The sequence below is a fragment of the Bombina bombina genome, chromosome 6 (genome assembly GCF_027579735.1).
Source record: "Bombina bombina isolate aBomBom1 chromosome 6, aBomBom1.pri, whole genome shotgun sequence".
NCBI classification, from domain to species: Eukaryota; Metazoa; Chordata; class Amphibia; order Anura; family Bombinatoridae; genus Bombina; species Bombina bombina.
In genome coordinates, this window is record NC_069504.1 from 398,157,706 (window position 1) to 398,178,137 (window position 20,432).

Below are 20,432 nucleotides of genomic sequence, written 5' to 3' on the forward strand. Positions count from 1 at the left end.
CTCCAACATAGGTGTGTCCGGTCCACGGCGTCATCCTTACTTGTGGGATATTCTCTTCCCCAACAGGAAATGGCAAAGAGCCCAGCAAAGCTGGTCACATGATCCCTCCCAGGCTCCGCCTACCCCAGTCATTCTCTTTGCCGTTGTACAGGCAACATCTCCACGGAGATGGCTTAGAGTTTTTTAGTGTTTAACTGTAGTTTTTATTATTCAATCAAGAGTTTGTTATTTTAAAATAGTGCTGGTATGTACTATTTACTCTGAAACAGAAAAGAGATGAAGATTTCTGTTTGTATGAGGAAAATGATTTTAGCAACCGTTACTAAAATCCATGGCTGTTCCACACAGGACTGTTGAGAGGAATTAACTTCAGTTGGGGGAACAGTGAGCAGTCTTTTGCTGCTTGAGGTATGACACATTCTAACAAGACGATGTAATGCTGGAAGCTGTCATTTTCCCTATGGGATCCGGTAAGCCATTTTTATTCACACAGTAAATAAGGGCTTCACAAGGGCTTATTAAGACTGTAGACATTTTCTGGGCTAAATCGATCATATTTACACATATTTAGCCTTGAGGAATCATTTAATCTGGGTATTTTTTGTAAAATAATATCGGCAGGCACTGTTTTAGACACTTTATTCTATTGGGGCTTTCCCTAATCATAGTCAGAGCCTCATTTTCGCGCCGGTATGGCGCACTTGTTTTTGAGAACAGCATGACATGCAGCTGCATGTGTGTGGAGCTCTGATACATAGAAAAGTCTTTCTGAAGGCATTATTTGGTATCGTATTCCCCTTTGGGCTTGGTTGGGTCTCAGCAAAGCAGATTCCAGGGACTGTAAAGGGGTTAAATATAAAAACGGCTCCGGTTCCGTTATTTTAAGGGTTAAAGCTTCCAAATTTGGTGTGCAATACTTTTAAGGCTTTAAGACACTGTGGTGAAATTTTGGTGAATTTTGAACAATTCCTTCATACTTTTTCGCAATTGCAGTAATAAAGTGTGTTCAGTTTAAAATTTAAAGTGACAGTAACGGTTTTATTTTAAAACGTTTTTTGTGCTTTGTTATCAAGTTTATGCCTGTTTAACATGTCTGAACTACCAGATAGATTGTGTTCTGACTGTGGGGAAGCCAAGGTTCCTTCTCATTTAAATAGATGTGATTTATGTCATAATAAATTTAGTACAAATGATGCCCAAGATGATTCCTCAAGTGAGGGGAGTAAGCATGGTACTGCATCATCCCCTCCTTCGTCTACACCAGTTTTGCCCATACAGGAGGCCCCTAGTACATCTAGCGCGCCAATACTCCTTACTATGCAACAATTAACGGCTGTAATGGATAATTCTATCAAAAACATTTTAGCCAATATGCCCACTTATCAGCGAAAGCGCGACTGCTCTGTTTTAGAAAATACTGAAGAGCATGAGGCCGCTGATGATATTGTTTCTGAAGGGCCCCTACACCAGTCTGAGGGGGCCAGGGAGGTTTTGTCTGAGGGAGAAATTTCAGATTCAGGAAAAATTTCTCAACAAGCTGAACCTGATGTGATTACTTTTAAATTTAAGTTGGAACATCTCCGCGCTCTGCTTAAGGAGGTATTATCCAATTTGGATGATTGTGATTATCTGGTCATTCCAGAAACACTATGTAAAATGGACAAGTTCCTAGAGGCCCCGGGGCCCCCCGAAGCTTTTCCTATACTCAAGCGGGTGGCGTACATTGTTAATAAAGAATGGGACAGGCCCGGTGTACCTTTCGTACCTCCCCCCATATTTAAAAAATTGTTTCCTATAGTCGACCCCAGAAAGGACTTATGGCAGACAGTCCCCAAGGTCGAGGAGGCGGTTTCTACTCTAAACAAGCGCACCACTATACCCATAGAAGATAGTTGTGCTTTCCAAGATCCTATGGATAAAAAATTAGAAGGTTTGCTAAAAAAGATGTTTGTTCAGCAAGGTTACCTTCTAAAACCAATTGCATTGTCCCTGTCACTACAGCCGCGTGTTTCTGGTGCGATGAGCTAGAAAAGGCGATTATTAGTAATTCTTCTTCTTATGAGGAGATTATGGACAGACTTCGTGCTCTTAAATTGGCTAATTCTTTCACCCTAGACGCCACCTTGCAATTGGCTAGGTTAGCGGCGAAAAATTCTGGGTTTGCTATTGTGGCGCGCAGAGCGCTTTGGTTAAAATCTTGGTCAGCGGATGCGTCTTCCAAGAACAAATTGTTTGACATTCCTTTCAAGGGGAAAACACTGTTTGGCCCTGACTTGAAAGAGTTTATCTCTGATATCACTGGGGGCAAGGGCCACGCCCTTCCTCAGAATAGGTCTTTCAAGGCCAAAAATAAACCTAATTTTCGTCCCTTTCGCAGAAACGGACCAGCCCCAAGTGCTACGTCCTCTAAGCAGGAGGGTAATACTTCTCAAGCCAATCCAGCCTGGAGACCAAGGCAAGGCTGGAACAAAGGAAAGCAGGCCAAGAAACCTGCCACTGCTCCCAAGACAGCATGAGATGCGGGCCCCCGATCCGGGACCGGATTTGGTGGGGGGCAGACTCTCTCTCTTTCACTCAGGCTTGGGCAAGAGATGTTCTGGATCCTTGGGCGCTAGAAATAGTCTTCCAAGGTTATCTTCTGGAAGTGATTCATCCTGTTCCATTAAAAGAACGAGGATGGGGTTCTACTCCAATCTGTTCGTAGTTCCCAAAAAAGAGGGAACGTTCAGACCAATCTTAGATCTCAAGATCCTAAACAAGTTTCTCAAGGTTCCATCGTCCAAAATGGAAACCATTCGAACAATCCTTCCATCCAGAAAGGTCAATTCTTGACCACGGTGGATTTAAAGGATGCGTATCTACATATTCCTGTCCACAAGGAACATCATCGGTTCCTAAGGTTCGCATTCCTGGACAAGCATTACCAGTTCGTGGCGCTTCCTTTCGGATTAGCCACTGTTCCAAGGATTTTCACAAAGGTACTAGGGTCCCTTCTGGCGGTGCTAAGACCAAGGGGCATTGCTGTAGTACCTTACTTGGACGACATTCTGATTCAAGCGTCGTCCCTTCCTCAAGCAAAGGCTCACACGGACATAGCCCTGGCCTTTCTCAGATCTCACGGATGGTAAGTGAACGTGGAAAAGAGTTCTCTATCTCCGTCGACAAGAGTTCCCTTCTTGGGAACAATAATAGACTCCTTAGAAATGAGGATTTTTCTGACAGAGACCAGAAAAACAAAACTTCTAAACTCTTGTCGGATACTTCCTTCCGTTCCTCTTCCTTCCATAGCACAGTGCATGGAAGTGATAGGTTTGATGGTAGCGGCAATGGACATAGTTCCTTTTGCGCGCATTCATCTAAGACCATTTCAATTGTGTATGCTCAGTCAGTGGAATGGGGACTATACAGACTTGTCTCCGAAGATACAAGTAAATCAGAGGACCAGAGACTCACTCCGTTGGTGGCTGTCCCTGGACAACCTGTCGCTAGGGGTGACCTCCCGCAGACCAGAGTGGGTCATTGTCACGACCGACGCCAGTCTGATGGGCTGGGGCGCGGTCTGGGGATCCCTGAAAGCTCAGGGTCTTTGGTCTCGGGAAGAATCTCTTCTACCGATAAATATTCTGGAACTGAGAGCGATATTCAATGCTCTCAAGGCTTGGCCTCAGCTAGCGAGGGCCAAGTTCATACGGTTTCAATCAGACAACATGACGACTGTTGCGTACATCAACCATCAGGGGGGAACAAGGAGTTCCCTGGCGATGGAAGAAGTGACCAAAATCATTCAATGGGCGGAGACTCGCTCCTGCCACCTGTCTGCAATCCACATCCCAGGAGTGGAAACTTGGGAAGCGGATTTTCTGATTCGTCAGACATTGCATCCGGGGGTGTGGGAACTCCATCCGGAAATCTTTGCCCAAATCACTCAACTGTGGGGCATTCCAGACATGGATCTGATGGCCTCTCGTCAGAACTTCAAGGTTCCTTGCTACGGGTCCAGATCCAGGGATCCCAAGGCGACTCTAGTAGATGCACTAGTAGCACCTTGGACCTTCAACCTAGCTTATGTATTCCCGCCGTTTCCTCTCATCCCCAGGCTGGTAGCCAGGATCAATCAGGAGAGGGCGTAGGTGATCTTGATAGCTCCTGCGTAACCACGCAGGACTTGGTAGGCAGATCTGGTGAATATGTCATCGGCTTCACCATGGAAGCTACCTTTGAGACGAGACCTTCTTGTTCAAGGTCCGTTCGAACATCCGAATCTGGTCCTACTCCAGCTGACTGCTTGGAGATTGAACGCTTGATCTTATCAAAGCGAGGGTTCTCAGATTCTGTTATTGATACTCTTGTTCAGGCCAGAAAGCCTGTAACTAGAAAAATTTACCACAAAATATGGAAAAAATATATCTGTTGGTGTGAATCTAAAGGATTCCCTTGGGACAAGGTAAAGATTCCTAGGATTCTATCCTTTCTTCAAGAAGGATTGGAGAAAGGATTATCTGCAAGTTCCTTGAAGGGACAGATTTCTGCCTTGTCTGTGTTACTTCACAAAGAGCTGGCAGCTGTGCCAGATGTTCAAGCCTTTGTTCAGGCTCTGGTTAGAATCAAGCCTGTTTACAAACCTTTGACTCCTCCTTGGAGTCTCAACTTAGTTCTTTCAGTTCTTCAGGGGGTTCCGTTTGAACCCTTACATTCCGTTGATATTAAGTTATTATCTTGGAAAGTTTTGTTTTTGGCTGCAATTTCTTCCGCTAGAAGAGTTTCAGAATTATCTGCTCTGCAGTGTTTTCCTCCTTATCTGGTGTTCCATGCAGATAAGGTGGTTTTACGTACTAAACCTGGTTTTCTTCCAAAAGTTGTTTCTAACAAAAACATTAACCAGGAGATAGTCGTGCCTTCTTTGGGTCCGAAACCAGTTTCGAAGAAGGAACGTTTGTTGCACAATTTGGATGTTGTTCGCGCTCTAAAATTCTATTTAGATGCTACAAAGGATTTTAGACAAACATCTTCCTTGTTTGTTGTTTATTCTGGTAACAGGAGAGGTCAAAAAGCAACTTCTACCTCTCTCTCTTTTTGGATTAAAAGCATCATCAGATTGGCTTACGAGACTGCCGGACGGCAGCCTCCTGAAAGAATCACAGCTCATTCCACTAGGGCTGTGGCTTCCACATGGGCCTTCAAGAACGAGGCTTCTGTTGATCAGATATGTAGGGCAGCGACTTGGTCTTCACTGCACACTTTTACCAAATTTTACAAGTTTGATACTTTTGCTTCTTCTGAGGCTATTTTTTGGGAGAAAGGTTTTGCAAGCCGTGGTGCCTTCCATTTAGGTGACCTGATTTGCTCCCTCCCTTCATCCGTGTCCTAAAGCTTTGGTATTGGTTCCCACAAGTAAGGATGACGCCGTGGACCGGACACACCTATGTTGGAGAAAACAGAATTTATGTTTACCTGATAAATTACTTTCTCCAACGGTGTGTCCGGTCCACGGCCCGCCCTGGTTTTTTAATCAGGTCTGATGATTTATTTTCTTTAACTACAGTCACCACGGTATCATATGGTTTCTCCTATGCAAATATTCCTCCTTAACGTCGGTCGAATGACTGGGGTAGGCGGAGCCTGGGAGGGATCATGTGACCAGCTTTGCTGGGCTCTTTGCCATTTCCTGTTGGGGAAGAGAATATCCCACAAGTAAGGATGACGCCGTGGACCGGACACACCGTTGGAGAAAGTAATTTATCAGGTAAACATAAATTCTGTTTTTTATGGTGGTTATAATTTTTTGTATAAAGCACAATTATATTTCCAAGTTCCTTTTTTGATGCGTTTTACTCCTTTCTTTATCACCCCACTACTTGCCTATTCGTTAAACTGAATTGTGGGTGTGGTGATGGGTGTATTTATAGGCATTTTGAGGTTTGGGAAACTTTGCCCCTCCTGGTTGGATTGTATATCCCATATGTCACTAGCTCATGGACTCTTGCCAATATGAAAGAAATGAATTTATCAGGTAAGTTCTTACATAAATTATGTTTTTGTTTCTATAAAACTATCTTTGTAGGAGCTATGGAGTTTGAAGCTGGTTGCAGCGTATTTAAAATACTCTGTTTTCTCAGAGAATATATTTGGAATATATATATTTTGTTCATCCGACTTGGTCTGTGATCAATAGATGCTAGTCTCTCAAGTTGGGATGCAGCTTGGTGGTCTTAGTGCACTGGGAGTTTGGTTTACTCAGGAGGTGTTTTTTTCATCAATTTTTTTATTCCTGGTTCATTATGTATCTTTGGGGTCTCCCAGAGACAGATTTTATGAACTCTTGGTTGACCACCATGCTTCTCAAGTATTTTGCTTGGATCATCAGGTGCAATTTGTGTATATTTTAATAGCTCCTTGATTTTTTTCATCTCTTATATTATTATGTTTTCTTCCAAGGGTATTTGTTTAAATCAGACAGGAGGGAACATCTGTGTTTCTGATTGCTCTGGCTTGGTTTTGCAGCTCTTGGTTTATGGATCTGCTTTAGTTGTTTCTGTGTCAAGACCTTTTTGTCTTAAGGTCTGTTTTGTTATCATTTTTTTAAGGAACTTTAATCTTTGTGTATGAGGATTGAATGCTTAGTTTTTAAGTAATGGGTTTTTTTAGAGTCAATTGTTGAAACTTTATATCAGGCCTGTATTCCTATGAATAGTTAGACTTATATTTTATGGTGTTTGTCACCTATTCCCTTGTATTCTTTTTTTTTTTTCTCTTGGAGGATGATTTGGATTTAGGTTTATACATCATTTTCTTTAGTGGTCAGAATTCTGTTTTCTCAGTTTTAGATTTCTTATCTTCTTGATATTCTCTGTTTTGTTTTGTTTTTTTGTTTGTTTGTTTTTTGTCAGAATTAAGCCTGTGGTTAAGCCAATTTCTCCTCTCTGGATTCTTATCTTGGTTTTTAGGATTTTGCAGGCTTCTCCATTTTGAGCCTATGCATTACGTAGATATCATGCTTTTTATACTGGAAGGTTCTGTTTCTTTTAGAATTTTCTTTGGCTAGAAGAGGTTTTTTTCTGCTTTTTCTTGTGATTCTCCTTACCTTTCATCTGAATAATGCAGTTTTTAGGACTTAGATGGTTCTCTTCCTAGAGTGATGTCTTTAGACAATATGATTAGGGGAATTGTTTATCATTATTTTCCCAGGAATAATCGATCTTGGACTCTCACCACTGATATGAAAGAAAACGATAATTTATACTTTCTTGATAAATTCATTTTTTTTCAAGGTGTTGGTTTGTATTTTTTGCACCTCCTTTTTTCTCCAGATCCTATTTTTTCTCCCTCTTTTTTGACTATATGTCAGACTAGTTACCATAGAGGTTGTGGGGGATTTATAGGGCTCTTGGAGTTTTGGAATCTTTGCCTCCTTCTAGTGGTCAGGAAATGTAATTCGAGGAGTAATGGATCGTAGACCACCATGAAATAAAAATACATTTATCAGGCAAGTATCAATTATGCGATAGATAGATAGATAGATAGATAGATAATCTCTTCAGAGTGGGGGTTGAAACTGTATTTTTTTACAAAGACACTAATGTTCTTTTTATTTGTTTTTTTCTCTTCACATAGCACTGGCATCCCATGATTATATCTTGAAGATTGTGCCAACAGTTTATGAAGATCTAAATGGGAAGCAGAAGTTTTCTTATCAGTACACTGTGGCTAATAAGGTACAGTATATCAATCTACAATGCTGGCCTGTACTAAGAACAACTTCCAAATTGGTAGAACATTAGTAATAGGCAAAGTGTTTTCTTGAAGCATGAAGTAAGTTTTTATTCTTCAACTGCCCTTATGCAGAATGTCGTCATTGCTAGCAGGAAAAACCTAAAGTCATACTTCCTAAAATAAAGAATTCCGACAAGGTTACATAATTGCAGAGTAGTGTAATCTGAAAACAACCATAGAAGGCAATCTCTGTGAAAAATGTAAACCTGCTTATGTCGATAGAATGTTGTCTTTAGTTATTTTATTTACTTCTGATATAATATGACTATATGATTGCGTTTTACATTTTGTAGCCTTAGAAATGAAGCGATGCCAAGCATTATATGTGCATAAGGCAGGGTGTCACAAAGCTTAGGTGCCAGAGGGCCACGGTTCCTAGAATGTTACATCTGCTTATTAACTTTTACACTATTTCCCAGACACCTTTGTCTAGCTACTTAATATATTTATTCTTCCAAAATGTTAAATCGGTTTCTAATCTCCGCTCTACAATTTCTCCTGTATGTTTTTTTAGGAATATGTTGCATATAGTCATACAGGGCGAATAATTCCTGCAATCTGGTTCCGATATGACCTGAGTCCAATCACTGTCAAATACACAGAAAGGAGGCAGCCGATGTACCGGTTTATAACAACAGTGAGTACAATGTCCCCTTCTGGGATAAATTGAAAGAAATTGCTTGTTCCCTCTTTAAGGCTGAATGCAAATAGCTGGATATTTATAAACCAAGGTAGAAAACTGTTTAAAGTAAATTATGTAACAGTGTCACCATATGTTGATCTTCTTTGTGTATAAAATAATAACAGTTGGCAGGCATTTTATCTTTTTAATGACTTAGGGAAGTGTGTCTGCAAAGTGTGAGATTGACGCCAAAGAAAGGCGGTTGTTTCAGATTCATGGGCACATTAAATAGTGATGACTTTTCAGTCTACCCTGTATATTTTAAGCTCAGCAGAGGTTGGATCCATAAAATTCTATAGTTGGGACAGATCCCAGTAGTGTTATTTCAAGAATTAAAGATTCTTGCAATTACGTCATGGAGCAATGTTCCTGAAATAGGATAGTTATGATTTCAACTACTGTATAATGCCAAATCGCAAAAATAACACAAACATAAAAGCAGAAATGAAACTATGAAAAATAATACTTTATTTCTTATTATATAAAGTGTGTATTGGTAACTGCAATGCTAATAACACAATTATAATCATATATTTTAATATATTTCTTGTTTATGTTTCTAAATATTATTATTTTGTATGGTTTGTTTTTGAAGGTTTTTTTCAGTGTTTAATCCTTTCAGTGCAAAGTTTTAAACTTTTTTTTTTTTTACTCATTACTTTATAACATAACTTTAATTGCCTCAATATACAGAATGTAATTTTTTTTGTATTTTTATAGACGTCTTATGTGCAAGTCTTTCTTTCCTAAATGTTGCATATTTCCATCTAAAGGGGAGGAGAGTCCACTGCTTCATTCATTACCTGTGGGAATTTAAAACATGGCCACCAGGAGGAGGCAAAGACACCCCAGCCGAAGGCTTAAATACCTCCCCCACTTCCCTCATCCCCCAGTCATTCTTTGCCTTTCGTCACAGGAGTTTGGCAGAGAAGTGTCGGAAGATTTAGAGTAGCCGCTTATGGAGGGTAGTATTATTCGGAATGGGACTGGAGTTTTAAGAAGTCCTGTCACTCTCTCAGTGAGAGCTTGGGTGAAAGTTGGAGTCCGGAGATGCAGGGAGAGTCTTTCTACGAAACCATCCCTGCTCATTTTAACAGCTCCATAGGCAATCAGTGTTGACGAGTTTCTCTGCCTGCTTTCTACACTACACTTGACAAAGGGATATATTCCCAAAACGTTGCTCTGCTGTTTTCCCTGTGTGTTTAAAATAAGTCTGTTGTGCTGCCACATCTTTGGATTTTTGTACACTCAAGTCCATGTCAGGAGCGATGCTACTACACTATCACACTTGCGAGGCCGTGTTCCTGTTCCACGGCATAGATTCTGGTAAGATCATTTTATTTTACACATAATGATAATGCAGAAGACAGGGTCACAGTGTGATACCTTTTATCTTTATAGAATCAAGTGTTAATATCCCTGGTAGGGGGATTATTAAACAGAGGGGGGTCTGTACGTAATATTGTTTATTGTGTCATTGCTGCGATATGTGTGAGATGAGGCTCTGGCAATGGGTGGACTTTTAGTTTAATTTCCGGGAGTATTTGTGAGGCCAATTTGGTGCATTTTTCTCCCTAGTGCAGGGGCGGTCCTGGGAGGCAGTCCTTCTGACCGGGTAAGGCCTATTCAACTTTCTCTGCTTGACTGGCAGTTGCAGGAGACAAAACGGTTTCTGTGGTCCGGGTCATAGGAGGTGGTGAGTGCCTCGGCCATTGGAGGTTATAAAGGTGCTTTTTTTCATATATTATATCTAGTCCGTAATAAAGGCGCAAGCTGTGGAGGACTCTGACGCGTTAGAGGGTACTCCCTTTTTAACAAAGTCTCATACCTGTGTTTATTGCGATGAGGTTCTGGTAGATCCGCCTGCTCAACTATGTTACACATGCCTTGATAAAGTTACGACATCTAGAAAGAATAGGATGTCTAGTACTACTGAGCCGTCCACCTCTGAGGGTTCCCCGTCCCGTGAGGTGCGTTCCCTACATTCATCTCCGATTAAACATGCAGCTCCCCAGGGCACAACCATCTCTCCTACGGGAGAGATCCGCTGGCCGCCAGATTTTGCAGATCAACTGCAAACGGTGGTGTCTAAGGTGATTAGTGCCTTACCACGTTCTGCTAAACGCAAGCGTAAGGTGAAATATGGCGATCCGACCCAGGGGTCATATACTCCAAGGGATATTTCGGAAAGATTATCCGCTGATGAGGACCACTCCGACTCTTCGGGGAGGTCCCTTATGGGTCGGAGTCTGTCATCTAAAGCTCCAACTGCTGAGGAGCCTGACTTTAGGTTTAGGATGGAAAATTTGCGCTTTTTGCTGAAGCAAGTGCTTGTTACTCTCGAGGTTCCTGAACCGAAACTACAGGAGTAGTTTGTTAAAGTATATGAGGACAGGGTGGTGCCTAAGACCTTCCCGGTTCCTGTTAAGATGGCTAGCATTATTAAGAATGAATAGGAAAGATTAGGTTCTTCCTTTTCCCCTTCTTCTTCCTTTAAGAAGCTGTTCCCCATCCCGGACTCTAAGCTCGAGCTATGGGGGACTGTCCCTAAGGTGGATGGTGCTATCCCTACACTCGTGAAGTGGACGACGATTCCTCTTGAGGATAGTTCGTTGTTTAAAGAGCCCATGGATAAAAAGTTGGAAAACGTGTTAAGAAAAATGTTTCAACACACAGGGTTTTTTTTTCAGCCGTCAACGGCGGTAGCCGAAGCTGCGACATATTGGTGTGAATCTCTGTCGGACATGGTCGAGAGGGAGACTCCCCTCGACGAGATACAGGATAGAATTAAGGCCTTGAGGGTCGCTAATTCTTTTATTTGTGATGCTAATATGCAAATTATTCACCTGAATGCTAAGGTTTCAGGTTTTTCCATACTAGCCCACAGGGCTCTGTGGCTAAAGTCGTGGTCTGCGGACATGACCTCTAAGTCTAGACTGCTATCTCTTCCCTTTCAGGGAAAGATCCTGTTCGGTCCAGGATTGAGCTCGATCATATCCACAGTTACGGGAGACAAGGGCGCTTTCCTACTGCAGGATAAGAAGATTAAGCCTAAGGGATCTACTTTTCGTCCCTTTCGTGCGGACAAGGCCCAATGCCAGCAGCCCGCCACAAAAGCGGATCAGTCCAAGGCACTTGGAAGCCAGCTCAGTCTTGGAATAAGTCCATGCAGAACAAGAAGCCCCCTGAAACAAAGTCGGCATGAAGGGGCGGCCTCCGACCGGTCACCGGACCAAGTAGGGGGCAGATTATATCTCTTCTCAGAAGCCTGGTTGCAGAATGTTCAGGACCCTTGGGTTCTGAAGGTTATCGCCCAGGGATACAGGATAGGGTTCAGATCTCATCCGCCCAGGGGCAGATTCCTCCTGTCAAATCTGTTTTCCAGACCAGAAAAGAGAGACGCCTTTCTAGAATGTATGAGGGATCTCTCTTCTCTCTGAGGTATTGTACCAGTACCCCCAGCAGAAAGGGGTTTAGGGTACTATTCAAACCTTTTCGTTGTCTCAAAGAAGGAGGGCACGTTCCACCCGAGGGTCAGTTCATGACGACAATAGACTTGAAGGATGCCTAACATCATGTGCCATTCTACAGGGATCACTTCAGGTTCCTGAGATTTGCGTTTCTGGACCAACATTTCCAGTTTGTGGCCCTTCCTTTTGGTCTGGCGATGGCCTGAGAGCCTTCACGAAAGGTTCTGGGGGCACTACTTGCAGTAGCCAGATTCAGAGGCATTGCTGTTGCACCCTATCTGGACGACATCCTAGTCCAGGCGCCATCATTCAGTCTCGCAGAGGATCACTCGAAGGCCCTTCTTCTTTTGCTTCAATCTCACAGTTGGAAGATAAACTCAGGTAAGAGCTCCCTGATTCCCAACAACAGGTTGGAGTTCCTGGGAACGATAATAATAATAGATGCTATATCCATGAGGATATTTCTCACAGATCAGCAACGCAGGAAGATTGCGTCCACCTGTCTTGCCCTTTAGTCCTCCTCCAGTCCCTCTGTGGCTCAGAGTATGGAGGTGATCGGACTCATGGTGTCCAGCATCAATGTCATTCCCTTTGCCAGGTTCCATCTCAGACATCTTCAGTTGTGCATGTTGAGACAGTGGAATGGCGATCATACAGACCTATCCCAACAGATTTCTTTGGACGATCGGACAAGGACCTCCCTCTCTTGGTGGATCCGTCCGGAACAACTGTCCCAAGGGACATCCTTCCTGAGACCATCCTGGGAAATTGTGACCACCAACACAAGTCTGGCAGGATGGGGAACTGTTTGGGGTGCCAGGATGGCACAGGTAAAGTGGTCTCGAGAGGAGTCTCTCCTCCCGATCCATATTCTGGAACTTCAAGCAATTTACAATGCTCTGAAGGTGTGGCCTTCTCTGGGGTCATTCAGCTTCATCAGGTTCCAGACAGACAACATTACCTCGGTGGCTTACATCAACCATCAGGAGGGGACGAGAAGCTCCCTAGCTATGAGGGAGGTTTCTGGGATATTGGAAAGGGCAGAGTCCCACAGCTGCTCGCTCTCCGCAATCCACATTCCCGGTATGGACAACTGGGAAGCGGATTTTCTCAGCAGGCAATCCTTCCATCCGGGTGAATGGTCTCTCCATCCCGAGGTGTTTGCAGAGATTTGTCACAGATGGGGGACGCTGGAGCTAGATCTCATGGCGTCCAGACTCAATTGCAAGCTACCTAGATACGGTTCGTGGTCCAAGGATGCCTTCTTTTGATCAGGGTCATTTGGGTAGTTTCTGTTGTCATTATGATTTAAAAAGAGTAAACACACTTGATTGATAATAAATGGCTTCAGCCAAACACTAATTATGAGTGAAAGAAAAGTTTTTGTGTTATCATTCATATTCTCTGAAAAATGGGCAAGGGACCGGAGCCCTGCTGTAAAGTGAAAACCGCCTTAAAGTGAAACAAGGCGGTTTTAACTTTCTTTTCACTTGCCAGTGTGATTAAAAACTTGTTTGAACTAACATAAATTAGAGGTGCAATAGTTCTAGGTTTAGTTTAACAATAGCACAGTATTCAATTAGTATTCAGTAAATACTGTACCTGTAAAATATTGTCAATTACTGTAGTAAAATTTGCCAGACTATAGCACTGAGACAAAGATTGCACTGTAATGCTGTAAACAGAGTGAACCAAGCATAACAAAATGGTGCCAGTCACTTTTCTCGCAATCTCTCAATGATTACAGCACTGTTTCAAAATCCTTGGAGGTTGAACTTCAGCTCCACAAAGCACTGTATTAGCGAAGCGCTGTAAATTGAAGCTCTGTAAAGTAAGGTATACCTGTGTGTGTGTGTGTGTGTGTGTATGTATGTATGTATGTGTATATATATATATATATATATATATATATATATTTGTGTGTGTATGTACAGTGAATATAAAAAGTCTACACACCCCTGTTAAAATGTCAGGTTTCTGTGATGTAAAAAAATGAGACAAAGATGAATCATTTCAGAACTTTTTCCACCTTTTAATGTGACCTATAAACTGTACACTCAATTGAAAAACAAACTGAAATCTTTTAGGTAAAGGGAAATAAAAAACTAAAATAATATGGTTGCATAAGTGTGAACACCCTTTTATAACTGGGGATGTAGTTGAGTTCAGAATTAAGCAATCACATTCAAAATCATGTTAAATAGGAGTCAGTACACACCTATCATCATTTAAAGTGCCTCTGATTAACCCCAAATAAAGTTCAGCTGTTCTAGTAGGTCTTTCCTGACATTTTGTTAGTCGCATCCTACAGCAAAAGCCATGGTCCGCAGAGAGCTTCTAAAGCATCAGAGGGATCTCATTGTTAAAAGGTATCAGTCAGGAGAAGGGTACAAAAGAATTTCCAAGGCATTAGATATACCATGGTACACAGTGAAGACAGTCATCATCAAGTGAAGAAAATATGGTGCAACAGTGACATTACCAAGAACTGGATCTCCCTCCAAAATTGATGAAAAGAAGAGAAGAAAACTGGTCTGGGAGGCTGCCAAGAGGCCTACAGCAACATTAAAGGAGCTGCAGGAATATCTGACAAGTACTGGCTGTGTGGTACATGTGACAACAATCGCTCGTATTCTTCATATGTCTGGGCTATGGGGTAGAGTGGCAAGACGGAAGCCTTTTCTTACAAAAAAAAACATCCAAGCTTGGCTACATTTTGCAAAAACACATCTGAAGTTTCCCAAAAGCATTTTGCAAAAGGTGTTCTGGTCTGATGAAACAAAAGTTAAACTTTTTGGCCATAATTCCAAAAGATATGTTTGGCGCAAAAACAACACTGCACATCACCAAAAGAACACCATACCCACAGTGAAGCATAGTGGTGGCAGCATCATGCTTTGGGTCTGTTTTTCTTCAGCTGGAACTGGGGCCTTAGTCAAGGTAGAGGGAATAATGAACGGTTCCAAATACCAGACAATATTGGCACATAACCTTCAGGCTTCTGCTAGAAAGCTGAATATGAAGAGGAACTTCATCTTTCAGCATGACAATCACCCAAAGCATACATCCAAATCAACAAAGAAATGGCTTCACCAGAAGAAGATTAAAGTTTTGGGATGGCCCAGCCAGAGCCCAGACCTGAATCCAATTCAAAATCTGTGGGGTGATCTGAAGTGGGCTCTGCACAGGAGATGCCCTCGCATTCTGACAGATTTAGAGTGTTTTTGCAAAGAAGAGTGGGCAAATCTTGCCAAGTCAAGATGTGCCATGCTGAAAAACTCATACCCAAAAAGACTGAGTGCTTGACATTTTAACAGGGGTGTGTAGACTTTTTATATCCACTGTATGTATGTATGTATGTGTGTGTGTATGTATGTATGTATGTATGCATATATATATATATATATATATATATATATATATATATATATATATTTATATATATATATATTTATATATTTGTGTGTATGTATGTGTATATAAACAGTATGTATGGATGGGTGTATATATATCTAGCGGTGAACATTAGTGACCGTGTTTTATCTATGGCAGAGAGAAGTGTCTTGAACAGAGGTTTAAGTTTTGTCCCATCGGGTAAGGGTGATGAATTCTCCACGTATATTGACTGTCAAAAATTCCAACGATCTCTCAGACTAAAGGAATTTTTTAAGGATTACTCCACGGATGGTGACCAACACAAGTTCAAGACAAAGAGTGCCTTTGATCCCCCAAGCAACAATGCCAGCATTAAGACCTTTATGAGACTGGTCTCCCAGGACTTAAAAGGATATGAGTCAAATAGATATCATACCAACTTGTCTACACAAGAAAAGGAAGCCATTTCAACACTCTCTAAGGATCCTGATATTGTGATCCGCACCGCGGATAAGGGCGGTGCGGTAGTGGTATTAAACTATAAATATTATAGTGAAGAGATCAACCACCAACTCGGTGATCCTGAGATCTACCAAGCACTCAATACGGATCCTACTAAGAGCTTTCAACTTCTCATTGACCAGGCTATACAAGAGGGGTTCGATGAAGGTGTGATTGATGAAGATACAGTTGGGTTTCTGAAGACTAAGCATCCAGTCTGCCCAATTCTTTACACACTACCCAAAATTCATAAGAATTTGGCGAAGCCCCCTGGTAGGCCCATTGTCTCTGCTCGCAACTCCATTACTTCTAGGCTGGCAATCTTTGTGGACCATTTTTTGCAACCACTGGTGAAGAGCATGAGGTCCTATTTAAGGGACTCTACACAGCTCATTGAGGATATTAGAACCATTTCATTTGAAGAGCCGTACATTCTGGTAACGGCAGACGATAACAGTCTGTACACAATTATCCCGCATGAAGCAGGGAAGCAACGTGTGTCAGAGGCCCTGGATAGATATCCCTATGTTGGTCCCCCTAGGGATTTTCTCATCAAGTTACTCGATTTGAGCTTGCGGCTCAATTACTTCAGGTTTGAGGGCAAGTACCACCAACAAATATCGGGTACGGCCATGGGCTCGAACGTGGCCCCCTCACTAGCTAATATCTTTATGGAGCATTATGAAACATCAGTGATGGAGATATACCAGAAACCTGAAGTACTATTTTACAGAAGGTACATTGACGATTTGTTGATTGTCTGGAGAGGTACAGTACCCGAGCTGGAGACATGGATTACGTACCTAAATTCCCTTTCCAATCCGGTAAAGTTTAAGCTGAAGTATGACATGTCAAATATTGAGTTTCTTGACCTGAACATCTTTAAAATGGATAATAGCCAACTAGGAACCTCCTTGTTTAGAAAACCTACAGACAGAAATTCAATTCTACACGCCACCAGCAACCATCCAACAGCATTGCTCAAAGCAATCCCGAAAGCCCAACTGTGCCGGGCTGTTAGGAATAACAGTGATGTAACTAGAAGAGACCAACAACTAGAGGAAATGCAACAACGCTTCACACAAAGGGGATACAACCCATACTTGATTCAGCGAAGTAGAGTGTCAGCTGAGAATGAGAACTGTGCCTTAACCACTACTAGGAATAAAGACGAGCAGAGATTGACCTTTACGACTGTATACAGCCCCATAACTAGATCTTTGGGGAAATCATTGCGTGAACATTGGCACATTGTACAAGGTGATCCTCGACTTCCTTTTAATGGCTGGCAACACCCGAGAGTGGGTTATAAACGAGACAAGAATCTAAAAGATCTTTTGATGTTGACAGATCCAACCCATTGCTATACTGCTGAGACATGGCTATCAGGAAGGAAAAAGAAACCGGGATGTTACAGGTGCTTGGGATGTACCACCTGTAGTTCAATGATACCAGGGGCCACTTTTGGCCATCCACATCGTAACCAGAGATATAAGATCAGACATGTGCTGACCTGCACTACCACGCATGTGGTGTATCTATTAAACTGCAGTTGTGGGCGGTTCTATGTGGGTAAAACCACTGATGATGCCAGAACACGGTTTGCCAACCATAGGTCTTCTATAAGGACATCCCTCAAGAAGGGTTCAAGTGACCAACCTGTGGCTAGGCATTTTGTGGAAAAAGGGCACGGTCTCCAGGACCTCAGATTCACCTTGATAGACCATGTCCCCCCATTAAGGCGAGGGGGTGATAGAGATACACTTCTCCTACAGATTGAAGCCAAGTGGATCTTCCGGCTAAACACCTTGCAGCCCCATGGATTAAACACAATGTTTGATTGGCACTGTTTTCTATAGCTATGCATGCTGCTTTGATGGACAACTCTTGCTGAATGTCATTTTCTTCCAACCTCATCTGATGGACTAGGAGAGTCCACGTATCATTCAATACTATATTTATCCCCACTGGAACTGCACTCATCTCTATACACCTGCCTACTCTTTTCAGAGTCCCCACGGGTGAATAGTGGGTCCTGGTACTTGCATGTTCTAAACACTCTCCACTATATGAATGTGCGTTCGAATGGATGAATTGTGCTCAGGTGAACCCCTATCGCGGCATGGATGGGTCTAGCCTGGACATGTCTCACTATCAGTAATCCATCAAGACATTAAATTAGACATACCAATTCAATGGGTTTAATATATATGCGCTCTGGATGTGAGCATGTAGTTGAGGTTTATAACCATCAGCCCCAGTAGTTAGATTGCAGGAATACGTACGGTGGTGCGTGTTTATACATCTATAGCGGCTATTTTTAATGATTGACTAATATGTAAGGTGATATGGGTTACTCCCCTAGCGGTGTTGGCTGATCCTCTATAGCCATACCATCTGTTATGGTAAATAGTATGAATTATATAGCTTTGTTGACAGTGTGTTTACCTTTTTTGGTCCCGCAGCTGCTGTGTATGGCTCGGTGCGATCAATCACCATGGCAGCAGTACACAATCCCTGTGATTGGCTCATTGCCCCCCACGTGACTGACCTGGCTAGTTCCGGGTCCTGTACACGGCGTTGTGTGGTGCTGCAGCGGTATGGATCTGTAGTGATCAGGGATGTGTTTCCCCTGGTGAGTGTTTAAACCCTCTAGTTTTCTGAATTAATGTTCCCCTTGTTTGACCGGTATGGGGCTGAAAGCGTTAGTTGAATGATTGAATGTATACTTTTATTCCGCTTTTTGTTCTGTGTGCTATCCGCCTCAGTTTCTATTGTTTCACAGTTCCCCTATATATCACTTGGGCAGTCACTTTTAATTTTAGAGCCAGGATGGCGTATACATAATTTTTGTATTAATATGTCAACACTTGATTGTTTACAATATGACGCAGCGGTCACCATGGTTACTAGTTTGGCAGTTTTTTGCTCTAATTGGGGGGAGGGGTTTGTTTGCAACAATGTATAAAGTCACTATTGTTTGATATACGCGTTGTCTGAAGAAGGGGATATTGTCCTCGAAACGTCACAGCTTTTGTTCTAAGTAAAAGTTTTTCACAAAAAGACCAGTGAGTGCAAGCATTTTGTTCCGTATATCTAAGTTTCACTAGCACCCTGGCAGTTGACGATAAGTGAGAGTGCACATCTTTGCTATAAATATATATATATATATATATATATATATATATATATATAGTCACACAGTAATCATAATACCATCAGTATGGTGGGGTATATGTGAAGTGAAAGTATGTTTATATAATATATTGCAGGGGGTATGCATAAAGAGCCCAGGGTGATATATGCAGGGGGGGTATGCATGAAGAGACCATGGTGATATTGATATGCAGGGGGGGTATGCATAAAGAGACCAGGGTGATATTGATATGCAGGGGGGGTATGTATGAAGAGACCATGGTGATATTGATATGCAGGGGGGGTATGCATGAAGAGACCATGGTGATATTGATATGCAGGGGGGGTATGCATGAAGAGACCATGGTGATATTGATATGCAGGGGGGGTATGTATGAAGAGACCATGGTGATATTGATATGCAGGGGGGGATATGTATGAAGAGACAAGGGTGATATTGATATGCAAGGGGGGTATGTATGAAGAGACCAGGGTGATATTGATATGCGGGGGGGTATGTATGAAGAGACAAGGGTGATATTGATATGCAGGAGGGGTATGCATGAAGAGACCAGGGTGATATTGATATGCAGGGGGCGGGGTATGTATGAAGAGACCAGGGTGATATTGATATGCAGTTGGGGGGTATGTATGAAGAGACCATGGTGATATTGATATTCAGGGGGGGGGGTATATATGAAGAGACCAGGGTGATATTGATATGCAGGGGGGGTATGTATGAAGATACCAGGGCGATATTGATATGCAGGGGGGGGGTATGTATGAAGAGACCAGGGTGATATTGATATGCAGGGGGGGGGGGGGGGATGCATGAAGAGACCAGGGGTGATATTGATATGCAGGGGGGGTATGTATGAAGAGACCAGGGTGATATTGATATGCAGGGGGGGTATGCATGAAGAGAGTAGACCAGGGTAATATTGATATGCATGGGGGGGTATGCATGAAGAGAGTAGACCAGGGTGATATTGATATGCAGGGGGGGGGTATGCATGAAGAGAGTAGACCAGGGTGATATTGATATGCAGGGGGGTTATGCATGAAGAGAGTAGAGCAGGGTGATATTGATATGCATGGGGGTATGCATGAAGAGAGTAGACCAGGGTGATATTGATAGGCAGGGGGTATGCATGAAGAGACCAGGGTGATATTGATATGCAGGGGGGGGTATGCATGAAGAGAGTAGACCAGGGTGATCCTGATATCTGCAGGGGGGGGTATGCATGAAGAGATTATGGTGATATTGATATGCAGGGGGGGTATGCAATGCATGAAGAGAGAGACCAGGGGGATTGATATGCAGGGGGGAGGGATGCATGATGAAGAGACCAGGGTGAAGTTTTCAAGAACTGATATGATCTCTGATTCTGATATACCTGTATATGTATATCTACATTTTTTTTTCCTTTTATCTTTATTAGATCACACACCCGCTTTTACCATATCTAACTATTCTTAAAGAGACATGAAACATAAAA

General features: G+C 42.4%; 1 protein-coding gene across 1 annotated transcript in view; it reads left to right on the forward strand.

Moving 5' to 3' along the window:
- ERGIC1 (endoplasmic reticulum-golgi intermediate compartment 1) overlaps window positions 1–20,432 on the forward strand; it is a 352,939-nt gene that overhangs the window by 312,003 nt on the left and 20,504 nt on the right. The window contains exons 8-9 of the mRNA XM_053717133.1: window positions 7,612–7,712; window positions 8,285–8,407. Coding sequence (XP_053573108.1) covers window positions 7,612–7,712; window positions 8,285–8,407 — 224 coding nt within the window. The remainder of the gene's footprint in view (window positions 1–7,611; window positions 7,713–8,284; window positions 8,408–20,432) is intronic.